This window comes from Heloderma suspectum, chromosome 2, assembly GCF_057233095.1.
Source record: "Heloderma suspectum isolate Gila_16-S chromosome 2, 16-S_ref, whole genome shotgun sequence".
NCBI classification, from domain to species: domain Eukaryota; kingdom Metazoa; phylum Chordata; class Lepidosauria; order Squamata; family Helodermatidae; genus Heloderma; species Heloderma suspectum.
In genome coordinates this window covers 4901369-4922225 of record NC_139459.1, presented here as the reverse complement: position 1 = coordinate 4922225, position 20857 = coordinate 4901369, and the positions used below count along the sequence as shown (strand labels likewise).

At 42.5% G+C, this 20857-nt stretch overlaps 1 protein-coding gene across 1 annotated transcript in view; it reads right to left on the bottom strand.

Moving 5' to 3' along the window:
• KIF24 (kinesin family member 24) overlaps window positions 1-13319 on the bottom strand; it is a 46650-nt gene extending 33331 nt beyond the window's left edge. Inside the window, exons 1-4 of the mRNA XM_084832799.1 lie at window positions 13255-13319; window positions 10662-11286; window positions 10100-10289; window positions 817-914 (exon numbers count right to left, since the gene is read on the bottom strand). Coding sequence (XP_084688925.1) covers window positions 817-914; window positions 10100-10289; window positions 10662-11269 — 896 coding nt within the window. The 5' untranslated portion in view covers window positions 11270-11286; window positions 13255-13319. The remainder of the gene's footprint in view (window positions 1-816; window positions 915-10099; window positions 10290-10661; window positions 11287-13254) is intronic.
• Window positions 13320-20857: the final 7538 nt, after the last annotated feature.

Genomic DNA, 20857 nt, shown 5'->3' with positions numbered 1-20857 from the left:
GCAAAAGGAGAAGGGGACGGCAGAGGATGAGATGGCTAGATAGCATCACCGATGCGATGAATATGAACTTAAGCACACTCCGGGAGAGAGCGCAGGACAGGAAGGACTGGCGTGCTGTGGTCCATGGGGTCACGAAGAGTCGGACACGACTTAACGACTGAACAACTACACGACCCCGGGTTCTAGTATTTTGAGAAAAAAAATAAACTTCTCCATATTCACTTTCTCCACACCATGCGTAATTGTATAGGCTTCTAACATGTCGCCCTTTACTCACCCTTTTTCTAAGTGAAAGTGCTCCAAACACTGAGGATGTTCAGATGATCGTGAGGGGGAAAGAAGCCATCGTGCAAGTTGTGAGTTGTAAGGTGGATATGAAGCCAGCACCCACCGCGCTATGCCGCACCCCAGGTTCAGACAATGTGCCAACACACAAAGGGGCAAGGGGAGAAGCCATGATGGTTTCTCCCCCCCCCCCCCATGGTTGTCCAAACCCAGACACTGTAACTTCTCTTCACAGGAGAGTTGCTCCAGCCCCTTGAACCTTTTGGTTGCCCTTTTCTAGCTCTACCTTTTTGAGGTGCAGTGACATGAACTGTACACGGCATTACAACTGTGGTCACCCCATAGCTTTGTACAAAGGCATAATGAAACTGACAGTTTTATTTTAGATTCTTCTCCTAATTTCCCCAACATGGAATTCACCTTTTTCTCAGCTGCCACACACTGGGTTGATGCTTTAGTCAGATATAGGATAGTATAAACAATGGAAAAGTTAAATGGCACTATTTGCAAAAGCATGCAATTACACCCTACCCGTTGAAAATGTGATGGATGAGGGGGTGAGCAGTCTTCATGTACACATCCTGATTGGAACAAGCCTCCCCAAAGACTTCATCAAAGTAAAACACATGCTGAAAAAGGAAAAGGGATATTTATGCAAAAAAGAATTTAACTCCTTTCACCTACCCATGATTATAAAATACACAGCCATGGATGTGGGTCTCATTCAAAGTGAAGAGAAATCAAAGCTCATAACCAGATTCAAGCTACGTAATAGCAACATGCAATCTCCATCAGATGCAGCAAGCAAACAGATTGAGCAAATAAAAAGCAAAGGGATCTGTCTTTCTCATTGCACAGTGATATCGTGGAATTGTGCAGTATGAAGTTATGACCCAAAAGCAGGCTATGGATTCTTGGTGTTGGAAAGGAACTACCATCCCCACTTTTTCATTCTTTGGGGGTCAAGAGAAACTCAAAACACATTTCTATGCAATCCTCATTTTATGATTTCAGTAGTAAAGCCTCCTACACTTAGGGCCTCTTCATCTGTAGCTGTCTATCAGTGTGACCTTATCCAACTCCCCTTCATTTCAATTAGGTTTACAGAGAAGAACTCCCTGGGAGGTTGTGCCTAATGGAGTAAATCCTCTTTAGCTGAGTCAGATTTTGACAGGGAACCCTTTGAGAGACCTACATCCCTGCATATCCGAGAATTTGACATTACTTGCAAAAAATCCCAGTCTTCAGCAGGCCACAAACATTCAAGTCCAAGGACACAACGGCTGCCTCTGGCAATAACAGGCTATCAAACAGGGGTCACTAGCATTCAAACTGGCACAGAAATTAAACCCAATACCCCTTAATCCCAAGGGGAAGATCTGTTGTTACCCAGTATTGAGGAAATGGCACTCTGAATATGCTCAGAGGTACTCACCTCTTTAGAACATCAAATGGTTCAGTGCTAAACCCTGCTCGAGACACAGGTAGACTTTATGATAAAGGCTTGCAGGCAGGTGACTGTCTGACGAAGAAAATGGTGTCCACCCCATTCTGGATGGACTTGCGCTCCCCTTAAAGGATCCAGTTTATAGTCTAGGAGGTGCCGAAGGATCAAGCATTTTACTGGAGGTCCAAGTGGCTTTCAGCACCTTCCATCAGCTATGGCTAGTACATCAACTGCACACCCCCACCCCCACTCCAGACAGAGATCACCTGGTCACAGTGATCCATGCCTCAGTAAGCTCCAGATAAGACTATTACAATGTGTTGTACCAATATGGGCTGCCTTTACAAATGGTTCTGACACTTCAGTTAACACAAAACACAGCTGTATATTTACTAACTGGGGCCAGCTATAAAGAACATTTCTCAACAATACTAGAACTGCCATTGCCAGACACAGCACAGGTGTTAACTTTAAAGCCCTAAACAGCTTGTGATTGCCTTCTCCAGGAGCCTTTTCAAACCCTATGTTCATCTTTATGGTCCTTCTCCAAGTCCCCCTGCCTTCTGAGGGTTAGGCAGGTAGTGATGGAAGGGGGCTTTCTTGGTTATAGTCCCTGGTATGTAGACTGCCTTCTCCTACAAAAGATGCTTGATGGCATCAGGCCTGATATCCTTTCAGCAAAGACTTTATTCTTTGCCCAGGCCTTCCAGCATCTTTTGTAGCCATTTTAACCATCTGCCTTATCACTCTTCTGGAATGTATCAGTTCACTGTGCTTTCGCAGTTCTAACATCTAGCTGGGCCTCTGTATGTTATAGAATCGTAGAGTTGGAAGGGACCTCGAGGATCATCTGCTCCAAGCCCCTACCAATGCAGGAAATACACTGCTACAGCATCCCTAATAGCTGGTCATCCAGCCTGCGCTTAAAAACCCCTAACCAAGGAGAGTCTACCACCTTCCGAGGGAGTCTGTCCCACTGTCAAACAACTCATACCATCAGGACATTCTTATTAATGTTTAGTCAAAATCCCATTTCTTATCATTTGCAATTTATTGTATTTAATTACTTTTCTTGTATGAACCACCCTGGGGCACTTTGACCGAAGGGCAGCATATAAAGTTAAACATATACATACGTAGTCCATAATGGACCACTGCACAAAACCCTACTGAAATGAATAGGAGACGCCCAAAAGATGGGAAGAAATGGAACCAAATAGCTTCAATTATAGCTATGTAAAACCTGAACAGTTAAAGATTCAAAATCAAAGTTTGTATTTGTAACAGTTCACAGGTGTGCTGATTTATTCTGGCAATTAAAGAACCCAAAGTGGTGACAGCATAATTATCCAACGCAGCAATGAAAAGGACTCACTTGGAGATAAGCGTAACTAAAATCATAGGTGTGGGCTGTGGGCCTCCTTATTTTCCTATTTTTGGAAAGTTTTGCATTCTGCCACCTTAGAATTTGCTGTTAGGAATATGAATTCATAGCTAAACTGGTCAGAGCTGAAAACAAACTGATGAGTACAAAAAGGATGCTAGAGGGCATATGAAGAATAAAGACAGACAAGAGTTGTATCCAACCTACCAAGTATCTCCTGTGGTTTTTGTAAAGACTATCAGAGATTTGACTATAAAGGATGGAGCAAGAACGCTAAAGTTAACAACAGAGATGCCTGCAGAATAACTGCACCCAGAATCAGGCTATCCCACAGTTGCAAGCGGTATGTGTGTGTGAAGTGAAACAGGTATTTTAATCAAAGAGAAAACAAGTCAATTGAAATCTTGGCTGATATTCTGAACAGTTGGTCACAATCTCTAGACTACGGGGAGGGTGTGCGTGCACCCCCTTGCTGCTTTCTTTGACAGACTGGTTCATAGAATCATAGGGTTGGAAGGGGCGTATAAGACCATCAAGTCCAACCCCCTGGTCAATGCAGGAATCCAAGTCAGAGCATCCATGATCCAGCCTCGTCTTGAATGCCTCCAGTGTGGGAGAGCCCACTGCCTCTCTAGGTCATTGATTCCATTGTCGCATTGCTCTGACAGGAAGTTTTTCCTCATGTTCAGCCGGAATCTGGCTTCCTGTCACTTGAGCCCATTATTCCGTGTCCTGCATTCTGGGATGATCGAGAAGAGATCCTGGCCTTCCTCTCTGGGACAACCTTTCAAGTACTTGAAGAGCGCTATCCTATCTCCCCCCAGTCTTCTCTTCTCAAGGCTAAACATGCCCAGTTCTTTCAGTCTCTCCTTGTAGGGCTTTGTTTCCAGTCCCCTGATCATCCTTTGAACCCTCTCCAGTTTGTCTGCATCCTTCTTAAAGTGTGGTGCCCAGAACTGGACAAAGTAATCAAGATGAGGCCTAACCAGTGCTGAGTAGAGCAGAACTAGTACTTCCCGGGATTTAGAAGCTATACTTCTATTAATGCAGCCCAAAAGAGCATTTCCCTTTTTTGCAGCCACATCACATTGCTGGCTCATATTTAGTTTGTGATCTACAACAATTCCAAGATCCTTCTTGCTTATAGTATTGTTGAGCCAAGTATCGCCCATCTTGTAACTATGCATTTAGTTTCTTTTTCCTAAGTGCAGAACTGGGCATTTATCCCTATTAAATGTCATTCTGTTGTTTTCTGCCCAGTGCTCCAGCCTATCAAGATCACTTTGAATTATGTTTCTGTCTGATTAATGCATCACAGCAAAAAATGGAGTGGAAAATTAATGAGCTTGAAGACCGTGGGGCTGGAAACGACACCACGACGCAAATTTATTTTAAAAACACCTCTGATAGAATTTCTGAACTGGAGGCCTTCATGAAGAGATCCAATGTACATATTTTGGGGATTAAAAATTTGCCTAATGATGTAAAATTGCTTGTTTTTGTGGATAAACGTTTACATGAAATACTCCCTATTCCATCTGATTATTTACTTGATATTGAGGAGGCATTTTGTGTGCCAAATGCTAAAGGGACTGATTACACCATCATAGCTCAATTTGCAAAAGTCTCCACAAATAATTTTATCCTGCGTCTGGCGGAGGAGGCCCTAAGCCTTTCCTGGAAACAAGATAAAGTTATGTTATTCCCAGACTACATTAAAGAGGTGGCGAATAAAAGAAGGCAATTTATCAAAGCAAAGAACTTGGCAAAACAAATGAATTTACAATACTACTTAAAATATCCTGCTACTCTCTGTATTGCGTCTGAAGGTCAGACGACGAAGTTTCAAAATCATGAAATGACAGAGGCTTGCCTGAACGCAAAAAAGTGTGAGAACTTTGTTACAACCCCATGAACTGGAATGTTTAAACAAGCTTTGTTAATTGTTTCTATTTAGCCTATATGATCCAGGCTAACTCAGAAGATAAATTATTATATATATATATTTGCTTACTTTCTTTCATTTCTTGTTTTTTCTTGCTTTTATCTTAAAATAGATAATATATCTAGTATAAAATATATTACTGAATACTGAAGGTTTATATTAAGATTTATTTTATATATATATATATATATATATAAAATTACTAATAATGCTAGGCTTTTGGGAATTAATTCTAGACCTCTTTTTTGATATAAGATTGATGATATGATATAGAAATGTAAGGTTGTTTATTAAATTATAAGATTGTTAAGGTCATAGATATAGTCTTTAAAATAGAACGACATTGGAGACTGGGGGGTGTTGGAGCTTAAATTCAATTCGTTAGGGGGGAGGGAGAGGGAGCGAGGGGGAAGAAATTTTCTTTTTTCTTCGCTTCCTTTCCTCCTCCCTTTTCCCTTTATCTTCTTCTCTTTCTTTTTTCTTCTCTTTTTGTTATTGTGGTGTCCTCTGACTGTAGCTCAGATCATGAGCTTCTTGTTGCAAAATTTCAGCTTAAATTGAAGAACATCGGGAAAACCACTAAACCATTCAGGTATGACCTCAATCATATCCCTTATGAATACACAGTGGAGGTGAGGAATAGATTTCAGGGATTAGACCTGATAGACAGAGTGCCTGAGGAACTATGGACGGAGGTCCGTAACATTGTTCAGGAGGCAGCAACTCAATCCATCCCAAAGAAAAAGAAATGCAAGAAAGCCAAGTGGCTGTCTGAGGAGGCTTTACAAGTAGCTGAGGAAAGAAGGGAAGCGAAAAGCAAGAGAGAAAGGGGAAGATATATCCAACTGAATGCAGAGTTCCAGAGAATAGCAAGGAGAGACAAGAAGGCCTTCTTAAATGAACAATGCAAAGAAATCGAGGAAAACAACAGAATGGGAAAGACTAGACATCTCTTCAAGAAAATCGGAGATCTCAAGGGAACGTTTTGTGCAAAGACGAGCATGATAAAGGACAAAAAAGGCAGGGACCTAACAGAAGCAGATGAGATTAAGAAGAGGTGGAAAGAATACACAGAAGAACTATACAGGAAAGATCTGAATGTCCCTGATAGCCATGATAGTGCGGTCACTGAACTTGAGCCGGACATCCTAGAAAGTGAAGTCAAGTGGGCCTTAGGAAGCATTACTAACAACAAAGCTAGTGGAGATGACAGTATTCCAGCTGAGCTATTTAAAATCCTAAAAGATGATGCTGTTAAAGTGCTGCATTCAATATGCCAACAAATTTGGAACACTCAACAATGGCCGCAAGACTGGAAAAGGTCAGTTTACATTCCAATTCCAAAGAAGGGCAACGCCAAAGAGTGTTCAAACTACCGCACAATTGCGCTCATTTCACATGCCAGCAAGGTGATGCTCAAAATCCTACAAGCTAGGCTTCAGCAGTATGCGAACCGAGAACTACCGGAAGTACAAGCTGGGTTTCGAAGAGGCAGAGGAACTAGAGATCAAATCGCCAATTTTCGCTGCATCATGGAGAAAGCAAGAGAATTCCAGAAAAACGTCTATTTCTGCTTCATTGACTACGCTAAAGCCTTTGATTGTGTGGATCACAACAAACTGTGGCAAATTCTGAAAGTGATGGGAGTACCAGACCACCTTACCTGTCTCCTGAGAAACCTGTATGAGGGTCAAGAAGCAACAGTCAGAACCAGACATGGAACAACTGATTGGTTCAAAATTGGGAAAGGAGTACGACAAGGCTGCATATTGTCACCCTGCTTATTTAACTTATATGCAGAGTACATCATGAGAAATGCCGGGTTGGATGAATCGGAGGTCGGAATTAAGATTGCTGGGAGAATTATCAACAACCTCCGATATGCAGACGATACCAGCCTAATGGCAGAAAGTGAAGAGGATCTCAAGAGCCTCTTGTTGAGGGTGAAAGAGGAGAGGGCAAAAGCTGGTTTGAAACTCAACATTAAAAAAATGAAGATCATGGCATCTGGCCCCATCACTTCCTGGCATATAGAAGGGGAAGAAATGGAAGCAGTGACAGATTTTACTTTCTTGGGCTCCAAGATCACCGCAGACGGTGACTGTAGCCATGAAATTAAAAGACGCTTGCTCCTTGGGAGGAAAGCTATGGCCAACCTAGACAGCATAGTAAGAAGCAGAGACATCACCTTGCCGACAAAGGTCCGTCTAATCAAAGCAATGGTTTTCCCAGTAGTAATGTATGGCTGTGAGAGCTGGACTATAAGGAAGGCTGAGCGCCGAAGAATTGATGCTTTCGAACTGTGGTGCTGGAGAAGACTCTTACGAGTCCCCTGGACTGCAAGGAGGTCAAACCAGTCCATACTAAAGGAAATCAACCCTGAGTGCTCACTGGAAGGACAGATTCTGAAGCTGAAGCTCAAATATTTTGGCCACCTAATGCGAAGAGAAAACTCTCTGGAAAAGACCCTGATGCTGGGAAAGACTGAAGGCAAAAGGAGAAGGGGATGACAGAGGATGAGATGGCTAGATAGCATCACCGATGCAATGAATATGAACTTGAGCACGCTCCGGGAGAGAGCGTAGGACAGGAAGGCCTGGCGTGCTATGGTCCATGGGGTCACGAAGAGTCGGACACGACTGAACGACTGAACAGCAACATCAGAATATTGTATTACTGGGAAACTGAAGCATTGATGAGGTTGTTGGTAATTTGGGTGCTGTTTATTTCATTCATATAAAATAAATAAAAATATATTCAAAAAAAGAAAAGAAAAAAGATCACTTTGAATTTTGTTTCTGTCTTCCAGGGTATTAGCTATCCCGCCCAATTTTGTGTCATCTGCAAATCTGATAAGCATTCCCTGCACCTCCTCCTCCAAGTCATTCATAAAAATGTTGAAGAGCACTGGGCCCAGGACTGAGCCCTGCGGTACCCCACTCGTTACCTCTCCCCAGTTTGAGAAGATCCCATTGATCTTCTTTCCTGGTTACTTTCCTGCTGCTGTCAATCAGAATGAGAAGTTCATCTATGGCAGCAGAAGGTACCTGGGACTGAGAAGAAAAGATGTAAGACTGCTAGCTTGAAAATCATTCCCCGCAGGAAAGAGGAAAAATGGGGAGGGAGGGCAGAGGGGATAGAGAAAGTGAGTGCATTCATCATTAAGATGGAACTTGTACACTGGAGGACTTGGAAACTGGCAAATGGGAATTCACTAGACTGACTGCGTGGCTCTGTTGTCTTTGTTCAGCACATAAGACTCAGTTAAAAATGAAAAGATGCTCACTTTCTAGAAGGAAAAAGAGAGCACACAGTGTAAGGAAGAACATTTAATATTTAGAATTACAAATGTGTCTTTTGGTGTTAATCCAAGGCAAGCCCAACAGAATTACAGAACCATTTTAAGTGTTCAAGGAAGAGAAATGATACATTTATTGAGTTGGAATCATGTCCTCCTTATACCATAATTTGGAATGTTCTTTGGGAACTATTCCGACACTAGTCAGATGCCTGCCTGCCTGCCTCCCACCTACCCACCCTGCCCATCACAACAACTGTGATGTACCACTTGAGTAGCTGGAATATCTCCTTCCCTGATATACTCTGGAATATTACATCCCCAAAAGATTGCCCCAGAGGACTGCCTGCAGTAATGGACTTTCACTCACTCACTCACTCACAAGAAACACACACAGAAATGCAAACACCCTTCTCCCCTCATCTCTCTATTTGGGAATAGGGAGGTTTAAGCTTCTCTCCCAGCCCACTGAGATCCCATAATGCAGCTCCCCACACTGCCCAGCTGATTAATGCTGGGAATATCTGAGAAGGGCACAGACCAGCACACTCCCTGACTGTTCTCAGTGCTCATCAGCTGGGGATGATACAGAGGCATGAAGCAAATACAGAGGCATGAAGCGAATCAGCTGGGGAGTAGATCCATGGGTTGCCCATACGTCAGCCAAGGCAATTCAATAGCATTGCTGCTGAACTCCCAGGCAGTGGAGGCACCAAGAACATGTTTTATCATTATCACTAGATGAAGCACCCTTTCCTGGAGCATAATTTATTTATTAATAATATTTATGTGCCGCTTCTAATCTGAAACAAAACCCAAAGCAGTTTACAAAAGAATAATAAAAAAAGACCATACACACACTCATAATAGTATCATGAGGATGGTACAAACATAGATCATGTCTGGGGGAAAGCCAAAGCAAAGAGATATGTTTCCAATAAACGCCTAGTGTTGAAGCCTGCCATACTTCAGAGGGGAGATCATTCCACAGGGTGGGCATCACTACAGAGCGCAGAAAGACCTAACAATCATCATCCATGGTTTCGTAACTTGAGAACACTGACTGTTGTGGGGCTACCAATTAAAAGTGTTCAGGAGCTTTAGCTAGTACAGAACTGAGTTGCTTGCCTGTTATCAGGAGCTGGATGGATAGAATGCACAATACCTTTGTTATTTCAACTGCACACCCTCTCTTTTAGCTTCTGCGAGCAATTCAAGGAGCTGTCGTTGACTTCCTAATGTTATTACGTGGGCCCTGCATTTCGTAAGGCCAGGTCTCCTTGTCAAGCCTGCACGTCCACTAAGGTTTTTGGATGAGGCCCTTCTCCACCTGTTCCTTGTGTAAGTCCTAGCAAAGCACAAAACTGCACTCTCTCACTAGCAGCCCTTAGATGGCAAAACCCCATCAGAGGTCAATGCAAAAGTGCTCATTTTCAAGAAAGCCTGTAATATTCAATTGCATGAGGGCAGGGTTTGGTTGAATAAGCTGGATTTAATAATTTTTACTATTTTATATTTTGTATGCTCAGATTTATGTACTCGTTATTTTTTCTCTTTTACAAAAAGTAAATATTTTGAAATAAAGCTAAGTACATATAAATAGGCAAGACTACCTTTTTTTTAGTTGGAAGTGTTTTTTTTAATCTCCTATTTAAGTGAAAATGGATCTGCTTAATATTTTCAGTTTACTACGTGCTAGGCAATTTAAGGGGTTAAGACAGAACACAGAATAATTGTAACCTGCAAAATGTACTGGGTGAGGTCAACTGCCTCCTTTTTCTCATGGAGTAGAAGAGTTTCTTTGTCTTCCACGGTGATGATATTCACTTCTCCACGACGCTCCTCTCTTAAGCCTAGGGGACGTTTTCGAACACACACACGGATCTTGTCTGTCTCAGTCCATGGCATCTCTTTCTCGGAATCATTATGTCTATAAGACATGGGATGTCGAATGTGTGGTTACAAAGTCAAATCAACATCAGACAGAATAAAGCAGGGTTGAGCAGAAAGTAGATCTCCAGATGTTTTGGACTTCAACTCACAGCATTCCTGACCACTGGCCATGCTAGCATGGGCTTCTGTGAGTTGAAGTCCAAAACATCTGGATATCTACTTTCTGCCCACCCCTGAATTAAAACATGCAAACATATGCACAGTGTATTCCTAAAACAACATTTGGGATAACCGGTTGCAGAATTTTGTTTTGTTTGGTAAATTTGACCCTCCCGCCATGTGTGTGGAGGAGGGAATTACATTACTGGCTCCCTTTGTATATAAAAGGATACAAAGGAATGGTTATTACCTGATACAAGAATGAGGCACTCCATAATTATAACCTGAAACATGAGCTACTCTCTGTACAATGGGGGCTTCCATATCCCCAAAGAGAGGGCTAATATCATTCGATGAACTGGTAGCTGGAATGCCCAGTTTGTATTCTGTCCATGTCGAAGAGGCATTCAAAGAGTCTTTTCTGGGTCTTTTGTACTCAGAATCATGGCTCAACACTGCAGCTAAATCATCTTTATCTTCATTCCCAGAGCAACTGGATAATGAAGACAATCCAGGTTCAAGGTCTTTTTGTCCATCACTTTCCTCTGAGGGGGAATCAAAGTGGAGTTGTCTCCGAGGGCCAGATCTAGTCACTGGAGGCCGAAGGTAAACAGCACCTGCCTGAAAATGTGGTTGAGGTTTCCCCACTGCTTGCTCTTCTGCCTGCAACATTTTGATTATTCGAACAAGCTGGAAGAGGCGCTTGCGGTCCTTCATGTTATGTACCCCCAATTTAGTGTAATCTTTCATGGAGACCTTGGCAAGTTCATCAATCTTCTCAAAGCCAAGGGCAGTAAAATGGGGATAATATTTTTCAAGTTCCGCCTCACAGAGGCATTCGTATAGACACGAGGCCATCTTCTATTCAAGGTCTGCTAAATAAATACAGCAAGTAAAATAAAATTAATCCTTTCTATATGAAAAAGTGATTTTTGACAACGGAAACAATCCATCAAGCACTGCTGCCACAGAACTATTTAAAGCCAACAGGTTGACTGGAAATCCTGCAGTGACTTTCACAAATGGATTAAGGTCTTGTAGCAGCACTGCTTGGGAGACGAAGACCAATGCTGGATGATCTCCACCCTGCCCAAGCTATATCTGTAAATAGCTGAAAGGGCTCCTGGATTCGAGCTTGAAATTCCAAGTTGTTTGGAGTTTCCAATATTAATACATACAGTAATTTAGTACAAAATGATAATAAAAAATCACCACAATACTTAGGTTGCAATCCTCTGAAAACATACCCGGGCATATACCCCACTGAATAAAGTAGGACTTACTTTTAAGTAAACTTGAATATGATTGTGCTGTTAGAGAACTAGCGGCTGAGGGAGACCCAGGCTCAGATCCCCACTCAACCATGAAGGTCAGTGGATGATACTGGGCCAGTCACTCTCCCTCAGCCTAACCTACGTCACAAGGTTACTGTGAGGATAAAATGTGGTGGGGCAGGGCAGGGCAGGGCAGGGCAGGGCAGGGCAGGAGAACAATGTACACCACCATGAGCTTCTTGGAGGAAAGGCGGGACAAAAACTGAATGAATATTTATAAACTGCTTTTTTCCTTTCTCAGCCCTCTTCACATCAACCCTGTTGTACCAGTAATATTATCCCCTATTGCAAATAGGGAGATGAAGAACAGTGACTTGCCAAAACTCCCCTGTGAGCACGTGGCTGAGAAGGTTTGAAACTGAAATGCTCTGGCTCACATTTCATTTTGCTCTGACCTCACTGATTACAACGTATATACACCAGCCAACTGAGGATAACACGAAGCACTGATAAAGTAGACCCTAAGCCATGAAAGCTTATACCATAATAGATATGTGAGTGTTTAAGGTCCACAAGACACTAGCAACCCCCCTAAAAATTGCGCTAAACTGGTTATTTCTGGAAATTTAACATGTTAGGAATTGCATACTGTTTCTGTTTGTTTTGACTGGTGTGAATTCTCTTTTGCATTCTCCTGACTGCTGCTCTGTGGTTGCTGGATTTTAAGTGGTCTTGATGTTACTGCTTTTTAAAATTGTATTACAATTTTTTGTATGCTGCTCTGAGTTATTTAAGAAAAGAGAGATGCAATTGTTTAAATAATAAATTAAAGCTTGATTTACTTGAGTGATGACGTTGTTTGAATCTGTTATTTAAAACATGAAGTAATAAATCTACCAAGTAGTTTTGTAGCTCACTGTCTTTCCCACACTAAATTTTATATATTTAATTTCAATAATTTTTGCCCTGCCCTTCAGCATTATTGCTCCCACAACAGCTTTTGCTTTGTTGCTTGTGTAAAGGAATATGGAGAGCAGAGAAAGAAAATCACGCGTACCCCCAGCTATATCAGTGACTTAATAAAAAACAAGCAGCAGGGCTCATTCTGTCATTCTGCCAATAGTAACAAACTGGTGTCTTCGAAACCATGGCTCTAGAACATCAGCTGGTAAGGTGAATGGAACTCTGCAACCCCAAAGTCACCAGTTAAACTTATAAACCTAACAAGGCAGAATAGTGTCCACTTAACACATTTTAGTAAAGTAAATATGGCTTCAGTAGCTAGTAGATCCTGTATCTCATCTCCTAAATCGTCACTTTCATTCAGGAACTTAGAAAGACACCTCTACTGAGGTACTGAGTATGTAAATGGAATGGGTTAATTAATCAATCAAGTCAGGCTTAATACATACAGAAGTTCACAGTACACAATAAAACTACACAGAGAGCAATATATTGAAACATATGATCACTTACTTGTATCTCCTGCCTTCTTACACTTGTGAAGTCTATACAACCAATGGTACAAGCTGCAGAAACTCATTCAACCTGCTACAGAATGTAACGTACCTAAATTTAGATGTGCCTCTTCCTGGCCAGCCATATGTCCCAAATGCTCCCCATGGTTAACGATCAAAGGCCATGGAATGGATATGGATGGATTCAAAAGGTCATGCCACAAAGACAAAAGGGTTGTCGCATGTATTAATAGATAGGAGACTCTTCTCCAATCTTAAGCACAGTATTGCCGCTCCTGAAATCAAATACATTTATTTCAAACTAAACGTTTTAAGGGCAAGTAACTATATATACTTTCAAGTTTAGAATTCCTTTTTATTACATACAATTTCTAAAACTTTCTCAAGCGTTTATTAGTCATGAGACACTGACCTGGTCTGCATGACATGACAGCCCTCCATGGCTTAATTTACCCACAGTGGTTGTCACGTTGTGCTGGGTGCCCGCGGGTGCCATGTGTGCATGGTGCCCATGAGCACCTGCCTTGCCATGTCATGGGAACTCAGGCAGCAAGGGCTGTTTGAGGGAGTGACATGTTGTGCGAACCCCTGCCGCCTGGGTTCGCATGACATGACAAACCATGGCAAGGGGGCGTGCTTGTGGGCACCATGGAAAAATTGTGCCCGTGGGTGCCGGGCACAACCCAGCAGCCCCTGTGCATAACTTAAGCCACAGTAGACTGTCATGTCATGCAGACCAAGCCACTATCTAAATACTGGTGATTTAATTCCAATTTATTACAAGTTAGTGATGCTTCCCTCTAAGGTTTAAATGCTTCCAAAATGAAAGATGCGCTATCATAAAATAAGTTGAAAACGACTCACAAACTATATAATACTCCTTTATATTATTTTTGATATACATAAGAAGCTGCATCATACCAAGTCAGAACATTGGTCCATCTAGTCCGGTACTGTCGACTGACTGGCAGCAAAGGCTCTCCAAGGTTTCAGGCAGGATTCTTTCCTGGAACCTTCTGCATGCCAAGCATGTGCTCCACCACTGAGCTACTGCCCTGCCTCGTGTGTTGTGATCTTTATTGTTTGGGTTGTTCTGTTATTTTGGGTTGTTAGCTGCTCCGTGTTCCAGAATAGGAAGAAGGGTGGGATACAAAAATACTGAATAAACAAAAAAACCCAGACGTATTATCTGATTCTCTCCAAATGGGATCATCTTTTTCCCCTATAGATCAAGCAAATGCATGCCTTGTCTACCAACTATGAGATCACTCCCCAGCAATACACTGTTTAAGAAAGTAGGATTGCTGGGGGGGGGGGGCGCAAATCCTTAGATGAATCTACTAAAATAAAATGGTCTGCTACGTTAGTATATCACTTTTTCCAATAACATCCTGGACACTTGGGATACCGGGGAGACCATACACATGCACAGACAAATGACTGAAAATTGTTTTGAAGATAGGTGAATTTCAAAGAAAATATCCATGAACCTGAAATTACCACTAGCACAGCCACATATTTTAACAACCTAGAAGACAGAACCACTTGCTGTATGGGGGATTTCTGGATGATGAGGTGCAGAGAACACTTCCCACATAATTTTTTGTTTGTATTTGAAAGAAAAACATAAAGTGGGAAATTCACCTGATCCACTATAGTAACAACATTGTGCAGAATAGGATTAAGAGTATTAAGGTTTAGGGATGTAATACTAAGCATAAGTCGTTTGGAAGTAAGTTCTACTAGAGTCAACAGGACCTACATCTGAGTAAGCATGCATAAAACCAGGCTACAGAAAAGTCTCTTTTATCCCCTCTGAAAGGTTTATTTTAGTTACTACATCTTGGCAACGTGCCCTAGTAGCTCATGAAACAGCCATTTTTAATTTGATGCTAGTCCCTAGAAATACAGCAATTTAGTTTAAGTGGGCGTGCCACCATCCACCAAGAATGTATGAAAGAATACATACAGATTTTGTGTGTTCCACTGCCACCTTGGGAGGGCTTCTGCCCTGAAAGGCAGCCAAGAAATATTTTAAACAAATAAAATTCTGAGCTACAAGCAGAATTAGACCAATTTACAAAGCAAATCACATTTAAGGTGGCCTCCGCCTCACACTATAACCAAGGACAAGATTCCCATTGCTCTCCAGTAGATTGGATTGTATGTTTAGTCACTGGATTGTGCCCTAAGTCATTTCAAGCATATCACGCCCTAGAGCCCATTGACAGTCAGCCATCATGATCCAGATTTACCCTGACCTGCTAATCTACTTCTGATCTTCCATCTTCCAAGGAGCTCAGGTTAGCATACATGGGTCTCCCCCGACCCTCCATTTTACCCTCACAACTACCCTGTGAGGTAGGTTAAGTAGAGTGCTCCAGAGTCCCCAGTGATCTCCACGGCAGAACAAGGAACTGAATCCGAGTCTCCTGATTCTAAGCCCAAACACTATTCACTGTATCATCATTGCTCTCAAAATGGCCTGTGTCCCCCCAAGTCCCCTAATCTTTGGTGATCATCACACAAACACAAGCTATTTTTTTCAAAAGCACATAGCCCTCATTCCCAACTACACAGAGGAAAGAACGGCAGGCTTCCTTCAGAAAAAGGAACTACTTTCCTGTCTTCAGTGCCACCTGCTGGTGCAAGTAGGAGGTACCTATTATCTCATCATGTAAATAATTATTAGACCCACTGCATTTGTTTATGTATCCATGAGGCAAGGATATCCACAGATGGACAACAACAAAAAGGAAACAAAATCCAAGACTGACCTCCAGGAAAATAACATTACAATAATTTCATGCTGCTCTCTGAAAAGCATTAACGCCTCCTGGAAGCTAGTTCTGCAACAGGCTGGCTGGCCAGTACCCCAAGGAAAGTTGTTCATAAGAATAAATGGCACCAAGGGTGGAGATCTGGGTTAGGGCGTGGGGAGGAATTTGTCACCCAGATTGAAATTTCAGCTCCAACAAGAACAGCTGTTGCTTTTATTTCAATTTCAATTTCTTTCTTTCTTTTCTTCTTTTGCAATGCAAAGTGCTTACAGGACACATAGCAGAACAACAAAGTCAAGTAGGATAGCTCCCTTATTCTTGCTTTGTTCAACCACAGTGAAATTGCTCCATTACTTCCTTCCAAAAGGAACTGTACTTTGCATCTTCTAGTAATCTATACAAATGACAGCTGCTGCTGTTTATTGCTTTAAGTCTTAAAGCTATGCCACAATAAATTATGTCATATTAAAAATATTGATGTCCCATCTTTCCATTTTTAAAAACAGCATCATCAAAAGTTCAGAGACAGGAGCACAGCGATAAAATAACATGTTCTACAGTCTCAGTTCAGCAGGTCAAAGGCCTGGAAGAACAGGAAGAACTTTACAACACGACAGAAAACCATCAGAGATGGGAAGAGATGAGCCTCCCCAGGCAAGCAATTCCAAAGCCTGTGCATGGTCACAGAGAAAACTCTCTCCCATATCCCTGCCAATTACACCTCGGCTGCTGGCAGGACATCAAGGAGGGAGGGAGGGAGGGAGGGAGGGAGAGAGAGAATCTTCAGTTGATTTTAATAAGCGGACAGGCTCATATGAGAGTAGCCGGTCCTTTCAGTATCCTGGTCCTATATATTTATTTAGGGTTGTACCCAATGGGGTCTTTCTGCCGGTGGAATGGACACCATTGGCAGATTGACTTCCCCTTCCTTCCTACATGCAACCCAAATGCACTCCAAAGGTTGGGAGACCCTACAGAGCAGATTTGGGGAACATGCACAGGGCTGCAGAATGGAGGTGGGAAGGGAAACAAAAGTCTGCTTCCATAACGACAAATTTAGCCATTATTATTTTGTTTAAAATTTACTGTACTGCTCCTTCATCACCAGAGACAATCCCAGGGCAGTGTACATAACATTATAAAAGCAACATATCCTAACAGTAAAGTTATGTTGTTGTTGTTCAGTCGTTAAGTCTTGTCCGACTCTTCACGACCCCATGGACCATAGCACGCCAGGCCTTCCTGTCCTCCGCTCTCTCCCAGAGACTGCTCAAGTCCATATTCATTGCATCCGTGATGCTATCTAGCCATCTCATCCTCTGCCGTCCCTTTCTCCTTTTGCCCTCAATCTTTCCCAGCATCAGGGTCTTTTCCAGGGAGTTTTCTCTTCGCATTAGGTGGCCAAAATATTTGAGCTTCAGCATCTGTACTTCCAATGAGCACTCAGGGTTGATTTCTTTTAGGACTGACTGATATGACCTCCTTGCAGTCCAGGGGACTCGTAAGAGTCTTCTCCAGCACCACAGTTCGAAAGCATCAATTCTTCGGCGCTCAGCCTTCCTTATAGTCCAGCTCTCACAGCCATACATTACTACTGGGAAAACCATAGCTTTGATTATACGAACCTTTGTTGGCAAGGTAATGTCTCTGCGTCTTACTATGCTGTCTAGGTTTGCCATAGCTTTCCTCCCAAGGAGCAAGCGTCTTTTAATTTCATGGCTACAGTCACCATCTGCGGTGATCTTGGAGCCCAAGAAAGTAAAATCTGTCACTGCTTCCATTTCTTCCCCTTCTATATGCCACGAAGCGATGGGGCCAGATGCCATGATCTTAGTTTTTTTAATGTTGAGTTTCAAACCAGCTTTTGCACTCTCCACTTTCACCCTCAACAAGAGGCTCTTGAGATCCCCTTCGCTTTCTGCCATTAGGGTGGTATCGTCTGCGTATCTGAGGGTGTTGATATTTCTCCCAGCAATCTTAATTCTGACCTGTGATTCATCCAACCCGGCGTTTCTCATGATGTTCTCTGCATATAAGTTTATTTATTTATTTATTGCATTTATACCCCGCCTTTCTTCCTCTCGCAAGGAACCCAAGGCGGCTTACATTATCCTCCTCCTCTCCATCTTATCCTCACAACAACAACCCTGTGAGGTGGGTTGGGCTGAGAGTCTGTTAAATAAGCAGGGTGACAATATACAGCCTTGTCGTACTCCTATCCCAATTTTGAATCAATCGGTTGTTCCATGTCCGGTTCTTACTGTTGCTTCTTGTCCCTTGTACAGGTTTCTCAGGAGACAGCTAAGGTGGTCTGGTACTGCCATCTCTTTCAGAATTTGCCACAGTTTGTTGTGATCCACACAGTCAAAGGCTTTAGCGTAGTCAATGAAGCAGAAATAGACGTTTTTCTGGAATTGTCTTGCTTTCTCCATGGTCCAGCAAATGTTGGTGATTTGATCTCTAGTTCCTCTGCCTCTTCGGAACCCCGCTTGTACTTCCGGTAGTTCTCGGTTCACATGCTGGTGAAGCCTAGCTTGTAGGATTTTGAGCATAACCTTGCTGGGATGTGAAATGAGCGCAATTGTGCGGTAGTTTGAACACTCTTTGGCATTGCCCTTCTTTGGAATTGGAATGTAAACTGACCTTTTCCAGTCTTGTGGCCACTGTTGAGTGTTCCACATTTCTTGGCATAGAATCATAGAATAGTAGGGTTGGAAGGGGCCTACAAGGCCATTGAGTCCAACCCCCTGCTCAATGCAGGAATCCAAGTCAGAGCATCCCTGACAGACAATATTGAGTGCAGCACTTTAACAGCATCATCTTTTAGGATTTTAAATAGCTCAGCTGGAAGACTGTCATCTCCACTAGCTTTGTTGTTAGTAATGCCTCCTAAGGCCCACTTGACTTCACTCTCTAGGATGTCCAGCTCAAGTTCAGTGACCGCACTATCATGGCTATCAGGGACATTCAGATCTTTCCTGTATAGTTCTTCTGTGTATTCTTTCCACCTCTTCTTAATCTCGTCTGCTTCTGTTAAGTCCCTGCCTTCTTTTTCCTTTATCATGCTCGTCTTTGCACAAAACGTCCCCTTGAGATCTCCAATTTTCTTGAAAATATGTCTAGTCTTTCCCATTCTGTTGTTTTCCTCGATTTCTTTGCATTGTTCATTTAAGAAGGCCTTCTTGTCTCTCCTTGCTATTCTCTGGAACTCTGCATTCAGTTGGATATATCTTCTCCTTTCTCCCTTGCTTTTTGCTTCCCTTCTTTCCTCAGCTACTTGAAAAGCTTCATCAGACAGCCACTTGGCTTTCTTGCATTTTCTTTTTCTTTGGGATGGATTGAGTTGCTGCCTCCTGAACAATGTTACGGACCTCCGTCCATAGTTCCTCAGGCACTCTGTCTATCAGGTCTAATCCCTGAAATCTATTCCTCACCTCCACTGTATATTCATAAGGGATATGATTGAGGTCATACCTGAATGGTTTAGTGGTTTTCCCTACGTTCTTCAATTTAAGTCGAAATTTTGCAACAAGAAGCTCATGATCTGAGCCATAGTCAGCTGCAGGTCTTGTTTTAACTGACTGTATAGAGCTTCTCCATCTTTGGCTGCAAAGGACATAATCAATCTGATTTCCATATTGACCATCTGGTGATGTCCATGTGTAGAGTCGCCTCTTGTGCTGTTGGAAAAGAGTGTTTGCTATGATCAGCGTGTACTCTTGGCAAAACTCTACTAGCCTTCGTCCTGGTTCATTTTGTACACCAAGGCCATGCTTGCCTGTTATCCCAGTGATTTCTTGACTTCCTACTTTAGCATTCCAATCCCCTATGATGAAGAGAACATCTTTTTTTGGTGTTAGTTCTACAAGGTGTTGTAGGTCTTCATAGAACCGATCAACCTCAGCTTCTTCGGCCTCAGTGGTTGGGGCATAGACTTGAATTACTGTGATGTTGAATGGTTTGCCTTGGATTCGTACTGAGATCATTCTGTCGTTTTTGAGATTGTACCCCAGTACTGCTTTTCCCACCCTTTCATTGACTATGAGTGCTACTCCATTTCTTCTAAGGGATTCTTGCCCACAGTAGTAGATATGATGGTCACCTGAATTAAATTTGCCCATGCTTGTCCATTTTAGTTTGCTGATTCCCAAGATGTCGATGTTCAATCTTGCCATTTCATGTTTGACCACCTCCAGCTTACCTTGATTCATTGATCTGACATTCCAGGTTCCTAAACAATATTGTTCTTTACAGCATCGGATTTTCTTTTCACCACCAGACACATCCACAGCGGAGTGTCCTTTTGGCTTTGGCCCAGCCGCTTCACTCTTTCTGGCGCTACTTGGAAATTCCCTCTGGTCTTCCCCAGTAGTATATTGGACACCTTCCGACCTGAGGGGCTCATCTTCCGGCATCATCTCTTTTAGCCTTGTGATACGTTCCATGGGGTTTTCCTGGCAAGAATACTGGAGCGGGTTGCCATTTCCTTCTCCAGTGGACCGCATTTTGTCAGAGCTCTCCGCCATGACCTGTCCATCTTGGGTGGCCCTGCACGGCATAGCTTATGGCTTCACTGAGTTACGCAAGCCCCTTCGCCACAACAAGGCAGTGATCCATGAAGGGGAGTAAAGTTATACAGAGGCATAAAAACCATAAAACCAGCAAACAACAACAAAACTCAATCAATCTAAAATCAATTTTGATTACAATTTAAAATTTCAAAATTTCACAACTCTCCTCAAAATTCCTGGGCAAACAGGATCATTTTAATTTGGTATCAAAAAGAATACCAAGTCAGCACCAATCATATATCCCTTAGAAGGGCATTCCAAAGACAGGGTGCCACCACAGAAAAGGCCCCTCTCTTTTATAGATGCATAGTGCACTTCTCCAAATGATGGTACATCTAGCCTA